The sequence below is a fragment of the Phycodurus eques genome, chromosome 2 (genome assembly GCF_024500275.1).
Source record: "Phycodurus eques isolate BA_2022a chromosome 2, UOR_Pequ_1.1, whole genome shotgun sequence".
Taxonomy (NCBI): domain Eukaryota; kingdom Metazoa; phylum Chordata; class Actinopteri; order Syngnathiformes; family Syngnathidae; genus Phycodurus; species Phycodurus eques.
In genome coordinates, this window is record NC_084526.1 from 5,984,950 (window position 1) to 6,003,749 (window position 18,800).

Sequence of the window (18,800 nt, forward strand, 5' to 3'; positions counted from 1 at the left end):
AAACAGGCAGGGTATTTGATATAGCTCGTGGATTCGATATCATTCGATTGTGCAATGGGTCATAATGATGTGATTGGTCAGTATGTACTGTAGTAAATATAAACTTTTTTGTTTTAGTTTGACAGTTTTTGTAGGTAATACAGGAACATTGTCCATCACCACTGTTACTATGAATGTTTTTCATAGTAGTGTATTCCTTTCATGCCAGATTTCGGGACTGCCGAGGAATACGTGTAAGTTTCAAGCACAGAAACTGATTACATTTATGACAAAATGTAATGGCGATTACATACAGAGACATATAATAATTTGGATGGTCTACTAGAGTGAGTTCTTTTGTACGGAAGCAGTCATATCGTTTGCCAGTGCAACAATTACGGCATCGCATCAACAATTTATTATACATTCATACAGAAAAATTTTAACTGAAACGAATGATGGTGTATCTTTGATGGCCAGCTTCGGTTTAGTCTAGGTTGATCCCAGACAGCAGCTCTCCTCCACAGGAGCGCTTCTGCAACTCTTTCTGGGCTTCGTTTACCTCATTCTTGAAGACAGTGGTGACATTACCATTGGGGTAACTGCCATCGGTGGGAAATGAACCCATCACCTCCTGCACCCATTTCAGCTCATTGCTGAGTTCTTGGGTGAGTGCATCAAAGTGGTTCTGTCTTTCCTGGTAGCGGCTGCTGATGCCTCTAAGGCTGGAGCTAAAAGACTGCATTTCGTCTTGCAGACTTCTCTTCAAGGATTCCAACTTACGGAACTCGTAACGGATTTGCGAGAGCTCATGGCGCACTCCTTCACTCTCTTCCTTGTACCAGGCCTCTTTCTCAATGTATATAGAGACCATGGCACCAATATCTTCTTGCAGAGAATCATGGGACTCTGCCAAGCTGAAGAATGACCGTTCCATTTGAGCAATGTCCTCCACCACTTGGGCGAAGCGCTCAAAGTTTACATAGGTGTTGTTAGGTGGCATACTTGAGTGAGACTTAATAGTGTACTCCCTCAGACGCTTGGTCTTGAGTTGGCGTCTCTCTCGTTTCTGCAGCTCTTGGCCTTTATGCTCCTCCTTGTGCTCATTAGACTTCAGGGTTGAAAGAACATATTGTACATGTTTAACTTGGCTGTCATACGGGAGGCCTTTTCTAAAAATGTTGGTCAGAACGTGTATCATTTATCAGCAATGTGCAGTATACTGATGTCCTGTATTAGCAAGATTACAAACATTTGAACCTTGGGAGTTGGTGTTTTCGCTAAATGGGGGATGACCTCATATAAGTAATACTATCAGTCAAAATGTCGGTAGTTTACAGACACATTAAAGTAGAGAATTTCACATTACCTTGATCCATGGGTGATTAAGAGCATCTTGAATTGTCAGTCTTTTCCTGTAATTAAAAGAGACTCAATAACACTGCTTCTTAAAATCATTGGATTTACTTTATAAAGTCTGCGTAAAACATTATTCAAGCTCTTACTTTTTGTCCCTCTCAAGCAAGTGACTAATGAAATTTTTGGCCAATTCACTGGTGTTGCAGAAGAACCCCTCATCAAACTCATAATTTATGGTTGAAATGTTCTTCAGTGTGTCCTGCTTAGTCTCTCCAAGGAAAGGAGAAGCACCACTTAATCTGGAATATGAATATGAAGACACATTCAGTTTGTTTTTCTGTGTAAGGCAAACAATGTGAGCTGAATTACAGTGTATATCACTGTTCACTTGCAGGATGTATGTTATGACGCCGATACTCCACATGTCCGCTTCCAAACCCAATGGCTCATAGTTGACAATCTCAGGTGCTTTTAAAAAAGAAAATGATCCAGTTAGTTAGAATACTGTAGAAGAACAGAGCGTTCCTGTAAAGACTATCCATCCATCCATTTACTACACTGCTTGTCATCAGTTGGGTCGCGGGGATGCTGGAGCCTATCCCAGTTATCTTTGGGTGAGAGGCGGGGTACACCCTGAACTGGTCGCCAGCCAATCGTAGGGCACATATAAACCAACAACCATTCACACTCACATTCACACCTATGGGCAATTTAGAACTGTGAGGCCGATATGCTAACCAGTCGTTCACCGTGCCGCCCTGTAAAAACTAATGAACACATTAAATTGTCTTACCAACAAATTCAGGTGTTCCAAAGATGTTTTTGAACTCCATTCCTGCTTCAATTTTGTGGGCGAGACCAAAATCAATGAGTTTAATCCTTGGCAATGGTACATTCTTATCTAGCAGCATTATGTTTTCAGGCTGTTGAGAAACAAATGACAAATTAATTAAATTTCATTGGCTAAGTGTTTTGTAGTCTGCAGTACTGCACAATCAAGGTTCAAAATTCTTGATTAGTCAATAAATAAATAAAAAACAGCAGCAGGGACGTGTGGTCAGGGTAGCCAGGTGAAGTGTAAAAACAAACGGTGATTACATAAATTTGTAAGTTGATATATCCTTTATACTGATTTTCATTTTGAATCAAATAATGTGATTTTCATTTTCATCATTCAAATTACGGAATTTGCTTAATTCCTCTTCATATACATGGGTGAAATGGGTATTTTGGCAGCAAGCAGCCAGTCTGACCTCACATTGTGCAATCCCTCACTAAAAACTAAAAAGAAATACCACAGTTCAGGAGCACCATCTATTGGTTAAAATACTGTCCTAAAACATTAAGCCTATTGGGAAGTGCTTGTGCTGTCTCTTCAGGTCTCCTTTCCATTGTCAGGCTAATGCAGCTAAAATTTGTGTTATATATTTAGTTTTGCTTCGTGCATAAAAGTGCTGATAAAGTCTGAGCCATACTCCTTCAGTATGGCTGCCATACTGAAGGAAGTGTACTAGTACACAGGTTCACGTTGGTAGGTGTTCTTTTTCTATAGATACCTAACAAGCTCGCTTCATAAACATGCTGCAGAGCTCTTGCCTGATGTGTGTCCCGCATCTGTGATGCACAAAAATTAGCAGGGATGCATGAAGCATAATCATTCTGGGTCTGTAGATTCATGGTTTAAGACCCGCCCTACGTATTGGATGTGCCCCACATAACACACACACACACGCACACACACACGCACACACACACACACACACACACACACACACACACATATGGGAAAGTTAACTATTTATAAACCATAAGCACAGCGGCACACGTTATCAATGTTCAGGCAGTAGTTGACTTGCGCAAATTCATTTTAAGCGTCATTTAATTGACAGATAAAGGTCTCACATCACAGTCCAGCAGCTTGAGTGCAGGCCTTATTTTATATTTCTTCCTTTATTTAACCAGGTGAAAGCTTATTGAGAGATAAAATCTCAATTTCAAAAGCCAAGAGGCAGCAGAAATTATACCGCACATAACATGACAACATTCATACAATAGATAAAAATAAAGATTAAAAAATAACAGTGATATTAAAATGTATGGCATCTGATTTAAAAACAGTGACAAAGCCTACTTACATGGTTTTTTTTCTTAATCATTGAAATTTGGCATGCTTGAAACAATTTTTTGAGTCTCTTTAGTCGATTAATGACTCTACCTATGTGCCAAACGTTTATTTGTTTAAGTGCAGTTTTTGCGAACAGCCAGTTTGATTTATTTCAGACATTTTATTTATTGTTCTACATTACGAGGCCAATGTTCAATGTTCTTTAGAATTGAAAGTTAATTTTTCTGAAAAAAGGATGTATTTGAATTATTATGCGCTATAATATCATATCAGTGTCATCAATAAAAAATGTATAGTGATAGTTTAAAAAAGTCTGCAATATAGAGGGACTGCAAAGCAACAACCATCATATAGTGGAGGATTACTGTATCTGTACTCCATGATGAGAAGTTGCAGGGACTCATTGTTCCAGGGCTGGGAATCATTGTTTCCAGACATGTGCATCCTGGGACTCACATAGTCTCAAGTGTAAAATGATCTTTGTACTGTAGAGCCATGAATGTTAACCGCTAGGCTAGGGTCTTCAGGTTTTGGCCAAAAAGGGTTTAATCCGGACTATACTGGAGGCGACAAAGTTACTCCAGTTTGCGCTCAATTTTCCAGCTACAATGATGTCTGTCTTGAAAAATGATTGTCGGTATCAAAACATTTATTCTGAATAGGAAAACTAGATTTTGAACTTAAATATTTGTTGTAGGGGTGGGACTTTAACACATTCATTGTGATTAATAAATTTAAAACAAATGATTTAGTTTTAAAAAAAATTACGTATTTTAACCGCATTTTGGGTTCCAAACAACGTGGAATCTTTGTCAGTGCATAATTTACTGGTACACCGACTCACACTGATACACGCATCAAAGCTCGGTTACCAAAATGGAAGAATTGGGTGAGACAGTGTTTGTAAGACTGATGGGAGGCAAATTTCATTTAAAAAAAACCAACTACCCGATGGAAGCCTTGATAAGTGTGGTTTTATGTACATTTGTGCAAAAAGGACTTTTCATACCATCGAAGCACTTCAACCCTCTAAGGTGATCCAACTTTTCAATTGCCATGCAGGAACCATTTATTTTCAAGGCAATACTGTTCTTAAAAAAAAAAAACAGTACTAAAATGAAACTTTAAATTTAGGTGTCTTTAATTTTGGCAGGGGATATTTTCTGCAGTATTTTAGTTATTTTACTGCACATTTTTTTTACTATATTTTACTAACCCTAACCCTACATGCTTTTATCCATAGTTAACAATATCCCTGTCTGTGTCAATTATTTGATTCAGTCATCCACAAGAAAAATATTGTTATACGATTAAAATGCGATTAATTGAGATTAATTCATTACAATGTCTCTAATTAATATTTTTTTTTACTGGAGACCCACCCCTAAATTGTGTCATTCTTTTGTTGAACAGTCTGCATTTTAAATATTTTAGCATTATAATACATTAGTTTCAAAATGGAATGGAGTGTTCCAGTAAAGGGCTAAATTGAAATAAATTTTTCACACAGTACTTAGTATTTTAATGGGTAGCCTTTTAAATAAGTAAGAAATTGCTCAATATTGCGGGTAATAATACAGACAAATACTACAATCCTGTGGATAATGAAAGACCATGTCACTGTCATGCTGTAGTATTTTAATCTGCTGTCAAACTTCTACAGTAGCCATGTCAAACTCCAGGCCCAGGCCCACAACTGGCCCGCCACATCACTTTATGTGGCCCACGAAAGCAAATAATTTGCATCAACTTCCATGATTCTTGCTAAAATCTGTACTAAATTTCACATCACCATATGTATTAATAATGTTGCGATACTGCAAGCATTTCTTTTTCTTTTTTCTTTTGGACAGGATAACAAATACCGTCAGCACCCCCACCCCCCTTCGTTGACGATCGACACAGGGATGGGAGTTGGGAGGGTGGGGGTTGGAGGGGGGGGGGGTATAGGGGCCAGGAGGTGCCACTGACAGGACGTCGCACAGGGGGCCATTAAGGCCACTGGTGATCTTGTCAGGACATACCTTGAGGTCAAAGTGGGCTATTTTTTTGGAGTGAAGGTAGTTCACCCCCTCAAGGATTTGCTTGATGAACTGTGTTGCCTCGTCCTCACTTAGAGACTCTTTCTGGGCCAAGAAGTCAAACAGCTCACCCCCAGAGACCCTGGAATACAGACATTTAGCATTTAGCAGGTTTTTTTTCTCCTCAGAATTAAAATCTATTAGATAAATCACTTTGAAGGGTAGTCACTTAATACTGATTATCCTGGAAGCCTCTCTATGGAGTCTGAGTGATAATTTCTTCAATAATTTTTAGTTCATATATTACCTATGCCTGTGAAACATTGTATTGCCCATCATAGATATACGACAGGGAACTAATGCTAAATCTTATTTTGAGAATCTAAATCAGGGGTCACAAAGTAATTTTTGTCCGGGGCCCCGTCGTAATTAGGGTTTCCCACGGAGGGCTGTTATGACTTAATTGGGAAGGGCGAATACCGATACCAGGGCTGATACCAGCCTTATTTCAAGGGATAGGGTACTCATGGAGGTTACCGACACTGGCCACCGATATTTAACGCAAAAACATCTGACATGGAGTAAGTCCTCCTCGTCAGTAGTTGAGGAGGACTTACTCCATTGTAAGTCCTCCTTGTATGTGTCCAACCGCCGCTACACTGCGGCAGTTTGACACATTGGTAAATCCTCATGTGCGTCAGAAAGAAAGAAAGGTCTTTTTTCACAATTGTCTGTCATTGTGTTAATTGAAATTTTGAGTATCAAAAGTACAAGTGGTATCTCTATCATGAGTACTCAAGATTGAGTGTCGGTCTGAAAAAAAAGTAGTATCAAACATACATATAAATGTATGATCGCCTAATATAATTACATATACAGTACACAACAAATTGATGGATAACTAGTTTTGAAATCGGAAGCCAGTAAAAAAATATTTGTTCAACTATTATTTAATTTTATTTTAAAAGTGGAATTGGTTCCAAAGAAATGCTTACGATATCTGAATGTTACCAAAAGTGAAGACAATTTGTAGTTTTGGAATTTAAGCACAAGACATGAACTGGACGTACGTGATTTGCTTTTGCGGGCCACTTAAAATGATGTAGCAGGCCGGATCTGACCCCGGGCCATGAGTTTGACACCAGTGATGTAAATGATCTGTAAAGCTCCCAGTGATAAGCATCTGAATTTCATAACAAACAAAAGCTGTGTCAATTGAAAAGACGTGTTAAGGAAATGGAACAACAGTGACTGTGTTTTGTTTTTGATTGATGTAACTGCCGTCAAGTATTTAGGTTTCGCAGCTTCATGAGGCAGCTTCAAAAACCACCACATTCAGACGCATCCAGGAGATGGGCTACAACTGTTGGGTTCCTCGGGTCAAGCCCCTTCTGAGCCTGAGTCAACGAAGGAAGCGTCTCAACTGGGCCAAGGAGAAGAAGGACCGGACTTTTGGCCAGTGGTCCAAAGTCCTCTTTTCCAATGGAAGTAGAGTGTGCCTTTCATTCGGGAATCAAGGTCCAAGGGTTTGGAGGATGAGTTTACATTTTATAAATCCCAAATCCCAACTTCTATTAGTTTTATACAACCTTCACATGCTTTATTGTTCCAAGTTGTGACTGCTGGCTGTTTTCCGTCCGTTTTGTGCGTATCGGTTCTTCCCCAGCATGTTGCTTCGGAGCTGTTTGCATGCTGCTAAATCACCGCAACATGGTGATATAGCATGAAATCAGCATTATTCATTTGAATTCTAAATTTCTACCATTTTTTTTTTTTTTTTTTTTTTTTTTACAAATTTAGCCACAGTGTCCTTATTTCTTAACGAGTCTTACCTTTTCAATTTCTACGTGTTCAGCTCATTCATACATACCGTAATTACAATTTGTCAAAATATTTCAAAATTTCTCAATTTTTCTCAAATTTGACCACTAAGCTGTAATTTCCCAAAGGTCTACCATAGTATCCTTCCTTGTATTTAGCGTTTTCTACATGAGCACACAGTTTGAAAAACTGCTTGAGTCCACAACTTTTTAGAAAATCAGAAAAATATTCCCTCCATCCATTTTCAACACCACGTATCCTGGTCACAGAGCACATATAGACACAGACAACCATTCGCACACACATTCACACCTTCACTGAGTTGGAACTGAACCCACGCTGCCCACACCAAAGTCACGCGAGTATACCGTTGTATGTATGTTGGTAAAGTAAATTAATTAGGCACTCACAACTCCAGGATCAGCACCACATCAGTGCGGTTCTCGTAGACATCGTGTAGCGTCACAATATTTTGGTGCTGAATTTGCTGTAGAATCTCCACCTCACGTTGTATCTCCTCCAGCCGTACTCCCCGAGAGCTGGCAATACTTTGACGCTTCTTGATGAACTTGGCAGCAAATTCCTGTCCTGTATTTTTCTCTCTGCATTGCTTTACAATGGCAAACTGTCCACTAAAACACAAGAAGTAGGAAAGATTTATTTCATTTTGATGAATTAGTTTTGATATGCATTACCTGAAAAGTGACTTTGTTGAACCCATTTTGATGAAACCATTCCATTAGTGACACAGTTACCAGTGAACCTTTTTCATAGGGTTAGTGCCTTGTTCCTGGGCTCGCTTCCGAGCATACGCAGGTCATATGAGTACAGCTTGGGACCTTATCATTCTGCCTTTTAAGTTTGGACAGCAAGAATTTGCAATCTTCAAGAAATGACTACACTTTACAGTATATACACTGAACAGCCACGACAATATCATAATAGCAGAAAGAATACAAGACAAGGCAATACAATTCTGTTTGAAAAAATGTTTTATTTAAGTTAATAATGCTTAGTTTTGATTGATACAATCCTATAGATATTCATTTGACGTTACCGTATATACTGTATGTTTATTATTGTGACTGTAGTTTTCAGTGCTGGAATTGAATTGCACCATATACAGTGCAACCAGAAAGTATTTACACCCCTTTACTTTTTCCACATGTTTGCTATGTTGCAGACATTCTAACGCTGATTTTAGTATAGTTTAAAGATCCTGTCACGATATGTAATTGTATGGTATTGGACTGGATCCAAAATCAGACTGAGGCAGAGGGAGTAGATGAGAATGGTTTATTTGGAGGTAGCTCAGGGTTTGTATTTCCAAGGTGTGATGGTGCTCATGCTTCAGACAGGAGACTGGAGCATGAGCAGGTGGAAGAGCTTCACGCCGTGGTTGGACCGGGCAGCGAAGCAGGAGACACGGGAAGAACACTGGAAGCGGAGGAGAACACAGGGGATGAGTACAAGTGCGAGAGCCAGGTAATCAACTTACACACAAGAGTAGTTATCTCGAGAGTCGGCCTGTGTACCACAAACGAGTGTGAATACTCTGGCGCCGCATTCCTGGATCTGGTAGGCTTATATGCAGGGAGTGATGAGTGGTGATTGAGAACAGGTGCGCGGCCGAGGAGGTGATGGTTGCTGGAGAGACAGAGAGAGAGAGAAAATCGAGACACAAAGCGCCACCCAAGCTCCAAAAAGGGAACTGCATGGCACAGATCATGACAGATCCCCCTTCCAGGATGATCAGGCTGCAATAGATGTCGAGTGGGCAACATTTATCACATGCTGTACAATGTTCATTAAGATGGCATAAGTGTGCACTGCAGGGTAGACACTTTCGGTGGTTCTGCCTCAGGAGTACATGTTTAATGTTATAGTAATATATCCCTGACAGTGCTGATCAAATATGAGCATTATTAGCATTTTTGACATTGTTCTTGTATTGGACCCCATGTAGAAACTGAATTTCCCTGAAACTTGGCAGGAAGACAAGTGAAACATTGATGTCCCACTCCATTAAAGTGCATATTGCTTCTTTCATTTCTTTAGTTGAGGATTTGGTTTTCACTACAGAATAATGCAGCTGTTAAGAGATTGAATAGGATGTGGTGAAGAAACATTAAAGCAACATCTGTTGACGTGAGCAACATCCTCTGTGGTTACCCAAAACGAATATGCAAGGTTTTACTTGGAGAAAATACAGTATGTGCTACGGTCACAAAAATGCAAATTCAGATAATTTAGATAAATGCTTAAGTGAGCAATCTCCCCCCCCCCCCCCCCCCCCCCCCAATAAAAAAACTGTTGCATTGAATATGAATTTGAATCAGAATCCTCTTTGTTGCCAATTATGTCAAAAACACACAAGGAATTGGTTTCCTGTAGTTGGAACCACTCTAGCATGACAATAACCATTTTGACAGTAAATACTTTGAGACAAAAAAAAACAACATAGAAACACACTCCGGAGAGTCACTTAGCCTCTTGCAATTTAATGTCAAGAGGGAAGAAGCTATTGGAATGTCTGCTGGTTTTAGTTAGCATTGTTCGATAGCACCTAACGGAGGGGAGGAGCTGGAAGAGATGGGAACCAGGATGTGGAGGGTCCAAGAGGATTTTGCATGCTCTTGACTTAGTTCTGGCAGCGTGCAAGTCCTCAAGGGTTGGTAGGGGTGTACTGAGGATTTTTCCGGCAGTCCTAATTGTTCGTTGCAGTCGGAGGTTGTCATTTTTTTGTGGGAGCACCAAACCAGACTGTGATGGACGAACACAGGACTGATTCGATGAATGCTGTGTAGAACTCCCTCAACAGCTCATGTGGCAGGCCATGGTTCCTCAGAAGCCACAGACAGTACATCCTCTGCCTGGCCTTTTTGAGGATGGAGTTGATTTTGGTCTTCCACTTCAGGTCCTGAGAGACTGTAATTCCCAGGAACTTGAAGGTGTCGATGGTTGACACAGGACAGCTGTAGATCGTGAGGGGCAGTTGTGGTGAAGGATGCCTCCTGAAGTCCACAATCATCACTACAGTCTTGAGCGTGTTCAGTTCCAGGTTGTGTCAGCCGCACCAAAGCTCCAGCCGCTCCACTTCCTGTCGATACGCAGACTTGTCACCGTCTTTGATGAGGGCAATGACTGTGGTGTCGTCTGCAAACTTTAGGAGGTTGACAGCCGGGTGCATTGAGGTGCAGTCGTTAATGTAGAGAGAGAACATCCTTGGGGCGCCCCGTTGCTAATGGTGCGTGTGAATGAGGTAGTGTCCCCCAGCCTCACCTGCTGTGTCCTGCCCATCAGGAAGCTGTAAATTCATTGGCTGATGGCAGGCAAGATGCTGAGCTGGAGAAGCTTGGAGGAGAGGAGTTCGGGGATGATGGTGTTGAACGGAGAGCTGAAGTCCATGATCAGGATCCTCGTGTAGGATCCCGCGCTGTCGAGGTGTTCTAGGATGAAGTGCAGTCCCATGTTGACTGCATCATCCACAGACCTGTTAACTTGGTAGGCAAACTGCAGGGGGTCCAGCAGGGGTCCTGTGATGTTCTCGATGTGTTCAAATTACTTCATGACCACAGATGTCAGGGCGACGGGCCTGTCATCATTCAGACCCGAAATTGCAGGTTTCTTGAGGACTGGGATGATGGGGGTGCATTTAAAACAGGATGGGACTTCACACAATTACAGAGATCTATTGAAGATCTGTGTGAAGACTGGAGTGAGCTGGTCTGCGTATACTTTGGGGCAATATATTCTCTGCGATTTGCTGGCGACCAGTTCAGGGTGTGCCCGGCCTGGGATAAGCTCCAGCACCCCCACGACCCTAGTGAGGATAATTGGTATGGAAAATGGACAGATGGAATATATCTTCAGGTTGTTCTACATCCCACCAAAGACACACACCTTGTAACACTCTCTCAACTCAGTATTAAAGTGAACTGCTAAGGTACCATGTTTGTAGGAAACTGGCAGAGTCACCCATGGCAAACAGGTCCTAGGTGAGGGACCAGACAAAGCATGGCTCCAAAAACCCCAAGCATGAGTAAAATGATTTGATTGCATTTTGTTTTGCCCGGACACGGGTCACCAGGCCAGGTGCTTAGAGCGTCAGCCTCACAGTTCTGAGGACCCGGGTTCAATCCTCGGCCCCGCCTGTGTGGAGTTTGCATGTTCTCCCCGTGCCTGCGTGGGTTTTCTCCGGGCACTCCGGTTTCCTCCCACATCCCAAAAATATGCATTAATTGGAGACTCTAAAATTGCCTGTAGGTGTGACTGTGAATGCGAATGGTTGTTTGTTTGTATGTGCCCTGCGATTGGCTGGCAACCAGTTCGGGGTGTACCCCGCCTCCTGCCCGATGACAGCTGGGATAGTCTCCAGCACGCCCGCGACCCGAGTGAGGAGAAGCGGCTCAGAAAATGGATGGATGGATATTTGTATTTATTTTTTTATATATTGACTGGAAATAACTAAAGAACTCCATTCATTAATTATACAAGTGGTCCTCAGTTTCTGACAGCTCTGCGTAAGAAATTCACCGCGCCAAAAAGGAATGCTCAGTTACTGCCCTAGACTGGTTTTCATTTGATTGTTTTAAATTTGGAGCCTAACAGTGTTTTTCATCCAATATTTATCCTACTATAATTACGACTTTACTACTGCGTTAGCATAGATTAGTGATAGAAAACAGCACTTACACAATCGTTTAACGCCGGCCCCTGTCATGTTGCATGTTATGTAGAAAAAAAGCATGATGCAAGACCACATTCTTTATTTGTGACGGTAGAAATCTATAAATGATAGCTCAGATAACTGATAATTCAATGATCAAAAGAACTATTTCTCACGGAAGAGTATCAATGAATTAGCGATTAACATGAAAGGATCTCTGAAAGGGTTTTACATTTATTGATATATTTTGTCAGTTGGAAACATTTACTTATGCGCACAGTAACCATGAATTCTTCTTCATTTCACTAATCTCAACAACAACAAATAATACCAATGATGTTACTTGTGGATTGATAAACAATAAAACAGTTTGCACAGTAGGCCTACCTTCCCAACTCTTCCCCAATTTCATAGAAATCTTCAACTTTCTGTTGCTTGAAAATATCCATTTTTGCGGTCCTCACTTTTAAAAGCGCAGTTTAATTCTTGTAAGCATGTCAAAAAGAAGCATACACTGCTCATCCGCGGCAAGTTGTGGGCATGATCAATCACTGTGTTTTAAAAAATGCTGAAAGGGACTGTTCTACAAAAGGATAAAGATGCCACTGGTCTGAGTCCCATTGAAATACGGTAGTGTGCTGTCAGTGTCTGTTTTTCCATGTACAACGCGAACATAAACAAGACACTGGTGAGTAGGAAAATGTCTTGCAGAGTTAAAAATAGTGTCGATCGTGAACTCTGTGTCCTCTGTGGCGTGCTCTCTCTCTTTCTCTCTCTGCCATGTCCTGACACCTGGCGTGCTCCCGTTTCAGACACATGAGATTTGCATATAGTGTACGACGTACATTGCTGTACCAACAACTTTGGTGTTATCATAAAGTCTCTCATGAAGGGTGACTGTGAAATGTAATTGTAAAAGTGGTATACTTTATATTCTTTAATTAAATTTCAATGCAACTGTGCAATTTATGCAGAAGTAGGAATGTATGGATGTTAGACAAGTTACACCAGGGATTCTCAACTAGTGGGTCGGGACCCAAAAGTGGGTCGTGGAACCATTTTGGGTGGGTCGCGGACACCAAGTAAAAAAAAAATATTACATGTATGACTTTTCTCATTTTTCCACTATAGTACAGAGGCGTACCAAGTTCCCACACAGATTATAGTAGGAAAGTGACAAGAAATGTTACTTCCTTGTTCTCTAGCCACTAGTTTACTCTGTAAACCAATAAAGTGCAGCTCAGCCCTTAGTTGGCAGACGTCATGTCAAGTAATACACTTTTGGTGGTACAGCAACTCATCCATCCATCCATCCATCCATCCATCCATCCATCCATTTTCTTCACCGTTTCTCCTCACTAGAGTCGCGGGCTGCTGGAGCCTATCCCAGCTATCTTCGGGCGGGAGGAGGGGTACACCGTGAACCGGTCGCCAGCCAATCGCAGGGCACAGCAACTCATTTGAAACGGAATTCAAAAATATAATGTAGTGCCTACTGTACATGTGTGCTTGAGGCTATTAAAAACAATTCTTTATTGTTCTTAACCTCGATGAAGATAAGTCGCAACTTGGCAACAATAGAAAAATGCGAGTCCCAGGCTACAACAGCTGACCTCCACAATAGGGCCCTACCCAATGGAGACGAGTGCACGTGCAGGTATGGCGTCACCTCGACAACTCGATGGCCAGAAGCAGCAAGCCACCTTTTTTTAGTTTTCAAAATATGTCACGGGTAAGTCACTTTGTTGCGCAGGATTGTACAGTATTTGCAAATGTAGACATTAGCTAATACACATTAGCTAAAGAAATAACATTATGGAGTCCCAGGTGCGGACTTTGGCTAATATTAGCAACGTTAGCTTGTGAATAGCTAGGCCACTATTATAATGGGCTAGCTACTTTTGTAGCCAAGTTAGGCTTTATCGTGCAATTAGGCTCATCGGATGACTGACTGGTGGCACCTTGGAATTTGTTTGGAAATGGTATGCTTCCTTTTATCTAGCACCGTTAGACACTCATGCCATTAGCACTCATAAAAGTCTGGCTGAGATCTTTTTTTTTTTTTTAAATCAACTTTTTTTTGCAGTTCAGCACCACCCACCCACTCAGATGTCTGTAAAAAGGCGACAATGGCAGTGAGATCTTCATTCTAATGGCATTGATATTTGTCTTATTTTAAGCAGGCTATGTGGGTACTGTATAAATAGCTTATATGGTGTTACATATTCATAGATCACTTTACACTTGAGACTATGTGAATCCGTCCATGCATATCTCATGGAAACAATGAGTCCCAGCCCTGGAACAATGAGTCCCTGCAACTTATCATCAGTACAGATACAGTAATCCTCTCTATATCACGGTTCTTGCTTTGCGACTATTCGCTACGCTATCTTTTATACTATTTGTGCAATATTTTTGTGTTATCCATTGCTCTTGCTCTCTCTCTCAATATATTATGTGTTTAAATGTGTTGTTTTAGGTGTGTTTACAGGCCTTCAAAAAATGTAATTGCTGTAAATTCAACCAAAATATAAAGAGTGTATTTAAATAGGGTGTTTGTATTTCAAGAATTTCACTTATTACTGATACACATATAGTACATAGGGCGACTCCTACGCAGGATTTCCTGCACTACGCCGGAGTACTACTCCCACTTGTGTGCATCGACGGAGCCGTCATTCCACCAGCGGCTTTCTGCTTTTATGAGCGGCGCGCCGGTGTCGATCCCAGATGTGGTCGTCCTGCAAGATCGGATCGGGGTCCTTCGGTGGCCTGCGCACCTGCCGATGACGTCACACTACAGCAGCTCCAACCGGATAAAGTACATTGTGCGAGTCAGATGAGTTTGGGTTCAAACTTAAAAGCCCCTTGCGCTTTGGTTTTCTTTTTCCCATTTGTTATTTCAGTTCACCTCGAACATTTGTCTGCATATACAACCCCAGTTCCAATGAAGTTGGGATGTTGTGTTAAACATAAATAAAAACAATACATTGATTTGCAAATCATGTTCAACCTATATTTAATTGAATACACTACAAAGAAAATAAAGATTTTTATTTAATGTTCAAACTGATAAACTTTATTGTCTTTAGCACATAATCATTAACTTAGATTTTTTTTCACTAGTCTTAATTTTTCAATATCAGTTTCCTTACTTGGTATGATACCCTTCACAGTTAGACCATCAACTTGAAGCTTGAACGTTGACATGTTCCATCACTTGCCATTTTTAACTTCCAATTCAATCATTAGACCAACTTTGTTTATCCAATTGTTTGTACATGATAAACAATGTAAAGTCAACATTTTAAATCATAGGGAACATTAAGGTTGTTTATATTTTTATTTTAATTCAGGTTTAACTATTGCCATTTTTGTCTGCTGAAACCCGAGATGTACCTTTTCAGTGTTATGCAATGAATGTTTTTCTATTTGTGTAGCTGTAGCAATAGATTAGAAACATACTTCTTGTTCTTCAGCTGAAGTGTACCCTTCTGTTGTAAGTGTTGTGAGCTTTGTAAAGGTAGACTACTTGTAAATAATAAAAATTATATTTAATACTTGTCTTAGCTTGTTTGTACTTCTGCATGTTTGCATTATAGTTTCTCACTAGTACATTTGCATTGTGTATGTCATAACTGTTTTGTGTGATAAGAATGTTTGCATGTGTGCATATATTGTTAGTAAACGATAATACAGCCATTTAGACCTGTGCGTAATTGTAACACCAGCGGTCTTTGCCAGTGTCCATGTCATGTTACAAGCACCAGTAACAATCCAGTGCACCACACAACATTGTTCGGTTCAGGGTGTACCCCGCCTCTCGTCCAAAGATAGTTGGGATAGGCTCCAGCACGCCCGTGACCCTTGTGAGGATAAACTGGTACAGAAAATGGATGGATGGATGTCATCCAATTTACATGCTTAGTAAATACCTAAAATTAAATACTCTTACCACGAAACAGAAATTCTGTGAATAAGAATGGTAATGCATTTTAAATACAACAATCAACCTCCAATTTAAATAACCACAATTTGCACATGATAACGCTTATGCATTAAGCTACAGTTATATTAAACAGCTCATATAACTAAATTAAAAATAATAGCTACATAAAATACCTAAACAGTACTGCATGGGTCAACAACTTTTTGGAAACTGAGAGCTACTTCTAGGGTACAGATTAATTCCAAGGGCTACCAGTTATATACACACTTCTAAAATAACATATTTGTTATCTTTAATAATATTTTAATTGTAATTGTTATGATTAATATTTAAAGATATTAATGTGTGAAAACTGAACATGTTAATGATTTTCTTCTGATCATCCTTGAGATGGTTCCACACCTTCATTTGAGCCCAGCTGTGTTTGATTAAACTGATTGGACTTGATTAGGAAAGCCACACACCTGTCTATATAAGACCTTACAGCTCACAGTGCATGTCAGAGCAAATGAGAATCATGAGGTCAAAGAAACTGCTTGAAGAGCTCAGAGACAGAATTGAGGCAAGGCACAGATCTGGCCAAGGTTACAAAAAGAATTATGTGCCACTTAAGGTTCCGAAGAGCACAGTGGCCTCCATAATCCCTAAATGGAAGACATTTGGGATGACCAGAACCCTTCCTAGAACTGGCCGTCTGGCAAAACTGAGCAATCGGGGGAGAAGAGCCTTGGTGAGAGAGGTAAAGAAGAACCCAAAGATCACTGTGGCTGAGCTCCAGAGATGCAGTCAGGAGATGGGAGAACGTTTTAGAAAGTCAACCATCACTGCAGCCCCCCACCAGTCGGGGCTTTATGGCAGAGTGGCCCGACGGAAGCCTCTCCTCAGTGCAAGACACATGAAAGCCCGCATGGAGTTTGCTAAAAAAAACACCTGAAGGAATCCACGATGGTGATAAATAAAATTCTCTGGTCTGATGAGACCAAGATAGAACTTTTTGGCCTTAATTCTAAGCGGTATGGGTAGAGAAAACCAGGCACTGCTCATCCCCTGTCCAATACAGTCCCAACAGTGAAGCATGGTGGTGGCAGCATCATGCTGTGGGGGTGTTTTTCAGTTGCAGGGACAGGAAAACTGGTTGCAATCAAAGGAAAGATGAATGTGGCGAAGTGCAGGGATATCCTGGACGAAAACCTTCTCCAGAGTGCTCAGTACCTCAGATGGGGCCGAAGGGTCATCTTCCAACAAGACAATGACCCGAAGCACACAGCTAAAATAACGAAGGAGTGGCTATAGAACAACTTTGTGACTGTTCTTGAATGAGTCAGCCAGAGCCCTGACTTAAACCCAATTGTGCATCTCTGGAGAGACCCGAAAATGTCCACCAACGTTCAACATTCAACCTGACAGAACTGGAGAGGATTTGCAAGGAATGGCAGAGGATCCCTAAATCCAAGTGTGAAAAACTTGTTGCATCATTCCCAAAAAGACTCATGGCTGTATGAGCTCAAAAGGGTGCTTCTACTATATACTGAGCAAAGGGTCTGAATACTTATGGCTGTGTGATATTTCAGTTTTTCTTTTTTAATAAATCTGCAAAAATCTCACCAATTCCGTTTTTTTTCTGTCAATGTGGGGTGCTGTGTGTACATTAATGTGGTAAAAAAAAGATGATTGATTTTAGCAAATGGCTGCAATATAACAAAGAGTGAAAAATTTAAGGGGGTTTGAAAACTTTACGTACCTACTGTATACCTATATTTTTCCCCCCACAAGGAAAAAACTCCACCAACAGCTATATTTGCCCTGCGATTGACTGGCGAACAATCTGTGTCTAGTTGTATTCCGCCTCTAGCCCAAAGTCAGCTGGGATAGGCTTCAGCTCACCTGCTTCCTTAACAAGGACAAGCTGAAAATGCATGGATGGATGGATGGTTATGAATTTAATATTTTGCGATTTGTATTTGGGGATTTCATTATTGCTATATGTTTAAGTTGGGTTATATATCAAACTTTGGTTAATGTACATGTTCATTCTTTCATACATTTTCTGTACAGCTTCTCCTCACTAGGGTCGCGGGTGTGCTGGAGCCTCTCCCAGCTATCTTCAGGCGAGAGACGGAGTACACCCTAAACTGGTCACCAGCCAATCACAGGGCACATATAAACAAGCGAACATTGTCACTCACATTCACACCTACGGGCAATATAGAGTTTTAAATTAACCTACCATGCATATTTTTGGGATGTGGGCAGAAACCGGAGTACCCGGAGAAAACCCACGCAGGCAAGGGGAGAACATGCAAACTCCACACAGGCGAGGCCAGATTTGAACCCCGGTTCCCAGAACTGTGAGGCAGATATGCTAACCAGTCGCCCACCGTGCTGCTTCATTTACATGTTTCCAGTTTAAATGTTTCTGTTTTTGCCTTCCTCAGTAGATATTGTGATGATAACCTTAGAATATGTTTTAATTACCGCAGTATCATGATACAGTATACTCATGTTATTGCATGTGTTTATCGTCATATTGTGAGTTGCTCTGTGATTCCTGTACTTACTAGCTACCGTATCTCCATACCTACCTGCATGTCTGTTTGTACTGCCACACTTTTACCTTTATCTTTCTCCTTCCTCATTTAGTAACGTACTGTACGTGCTGGTCACATTGCATTGAATGAGCGACACGGAACACGGATAGCCAGTGAAAGTCAGCGGAGTGATAAAGTGATGATAAATTCAAAACATTATCATTGGTCACAAGAGAGAGGTGTTTTATAGTCAAATGAGCACCTGCCCTTCCTTTTGAGAGATGATCCAGACAGGGGGCATTCATTCAGGATTAGAGCTCTGTGTGTTGCTTTCATGAAAAACGGG

The 18,800-nt window shown here is 40.9% G+C and overlaps 1 protein-coding gene across 2 annotated transcripts; it reads right to left on the bottom strand.

Annotated features, from left to right (window-relative positions):
- Nucleotides 1–402: 402 nt before the first annotated feature.
- Nucleotides 403–12,602, bottom strand: dapk2a (death-associated protein kinase 2a). 2 transcript variants are annotated; one of them, XM_061700841.1, is made up of 8 exons: nucleotides 12,362–12,602; nucleotides 7,716–7,937; nucleotides 5,488–5,626; nucleotides 2,132–2,261; nucleotides 1,731–1,806; nucleotides 1,485–1,637; nucleotides 1,349–1,394; nucleotides 403–1,090 (listed from the first exon to the last, which is right to left on the bottom strand). In XM_061700841.1, exons 1-8 carry the CDS (start codon nucleotides 12,421–12,423, stop codon nucleotides 467–469), a joined length of 1,452 nt encoding a protein of 483 aa, XP_061556825.1. In that variant the 5' UTR covers nucleotides 12,424–12,602; the 3' UTR covers nucleotides 403–466. The 2 variants fall into 2 exon arrangements, with proteins under 2 accessions (XP_061556825.1, XP_061556835.1); XM_061700851.1 differs by having other exon boundaries at nucleotides 403–1,081; nucleotides 12,362–12,452.
- Nucleotides 12,603–18,800: the final 6,198 nt, after the last annotated feature.

Coding starts and splice junctions, on each gene's coding strand:
- dapk2a (XM_061700841.1), bottom strand. CDS start 12,423: ATGGATATTTTCAAGCAACAGAAAGTTGAAGATTTCTATGAAATTGGG. Junction 5,627..7,715: donor GTGGTGCTGATCCTGGAGTT/GTGAGTGCCTAA, acceptor TCTGTATTCCAG/GGTCTCTGGGGGTGAGCTGT. Junction 1,638..1,730: donor GGCGTCATAACATACATCCT/GCAAGTGAACAG, acceptor TTCATATTCCAG/ATTAAGTGGTGCTTCTCCTT.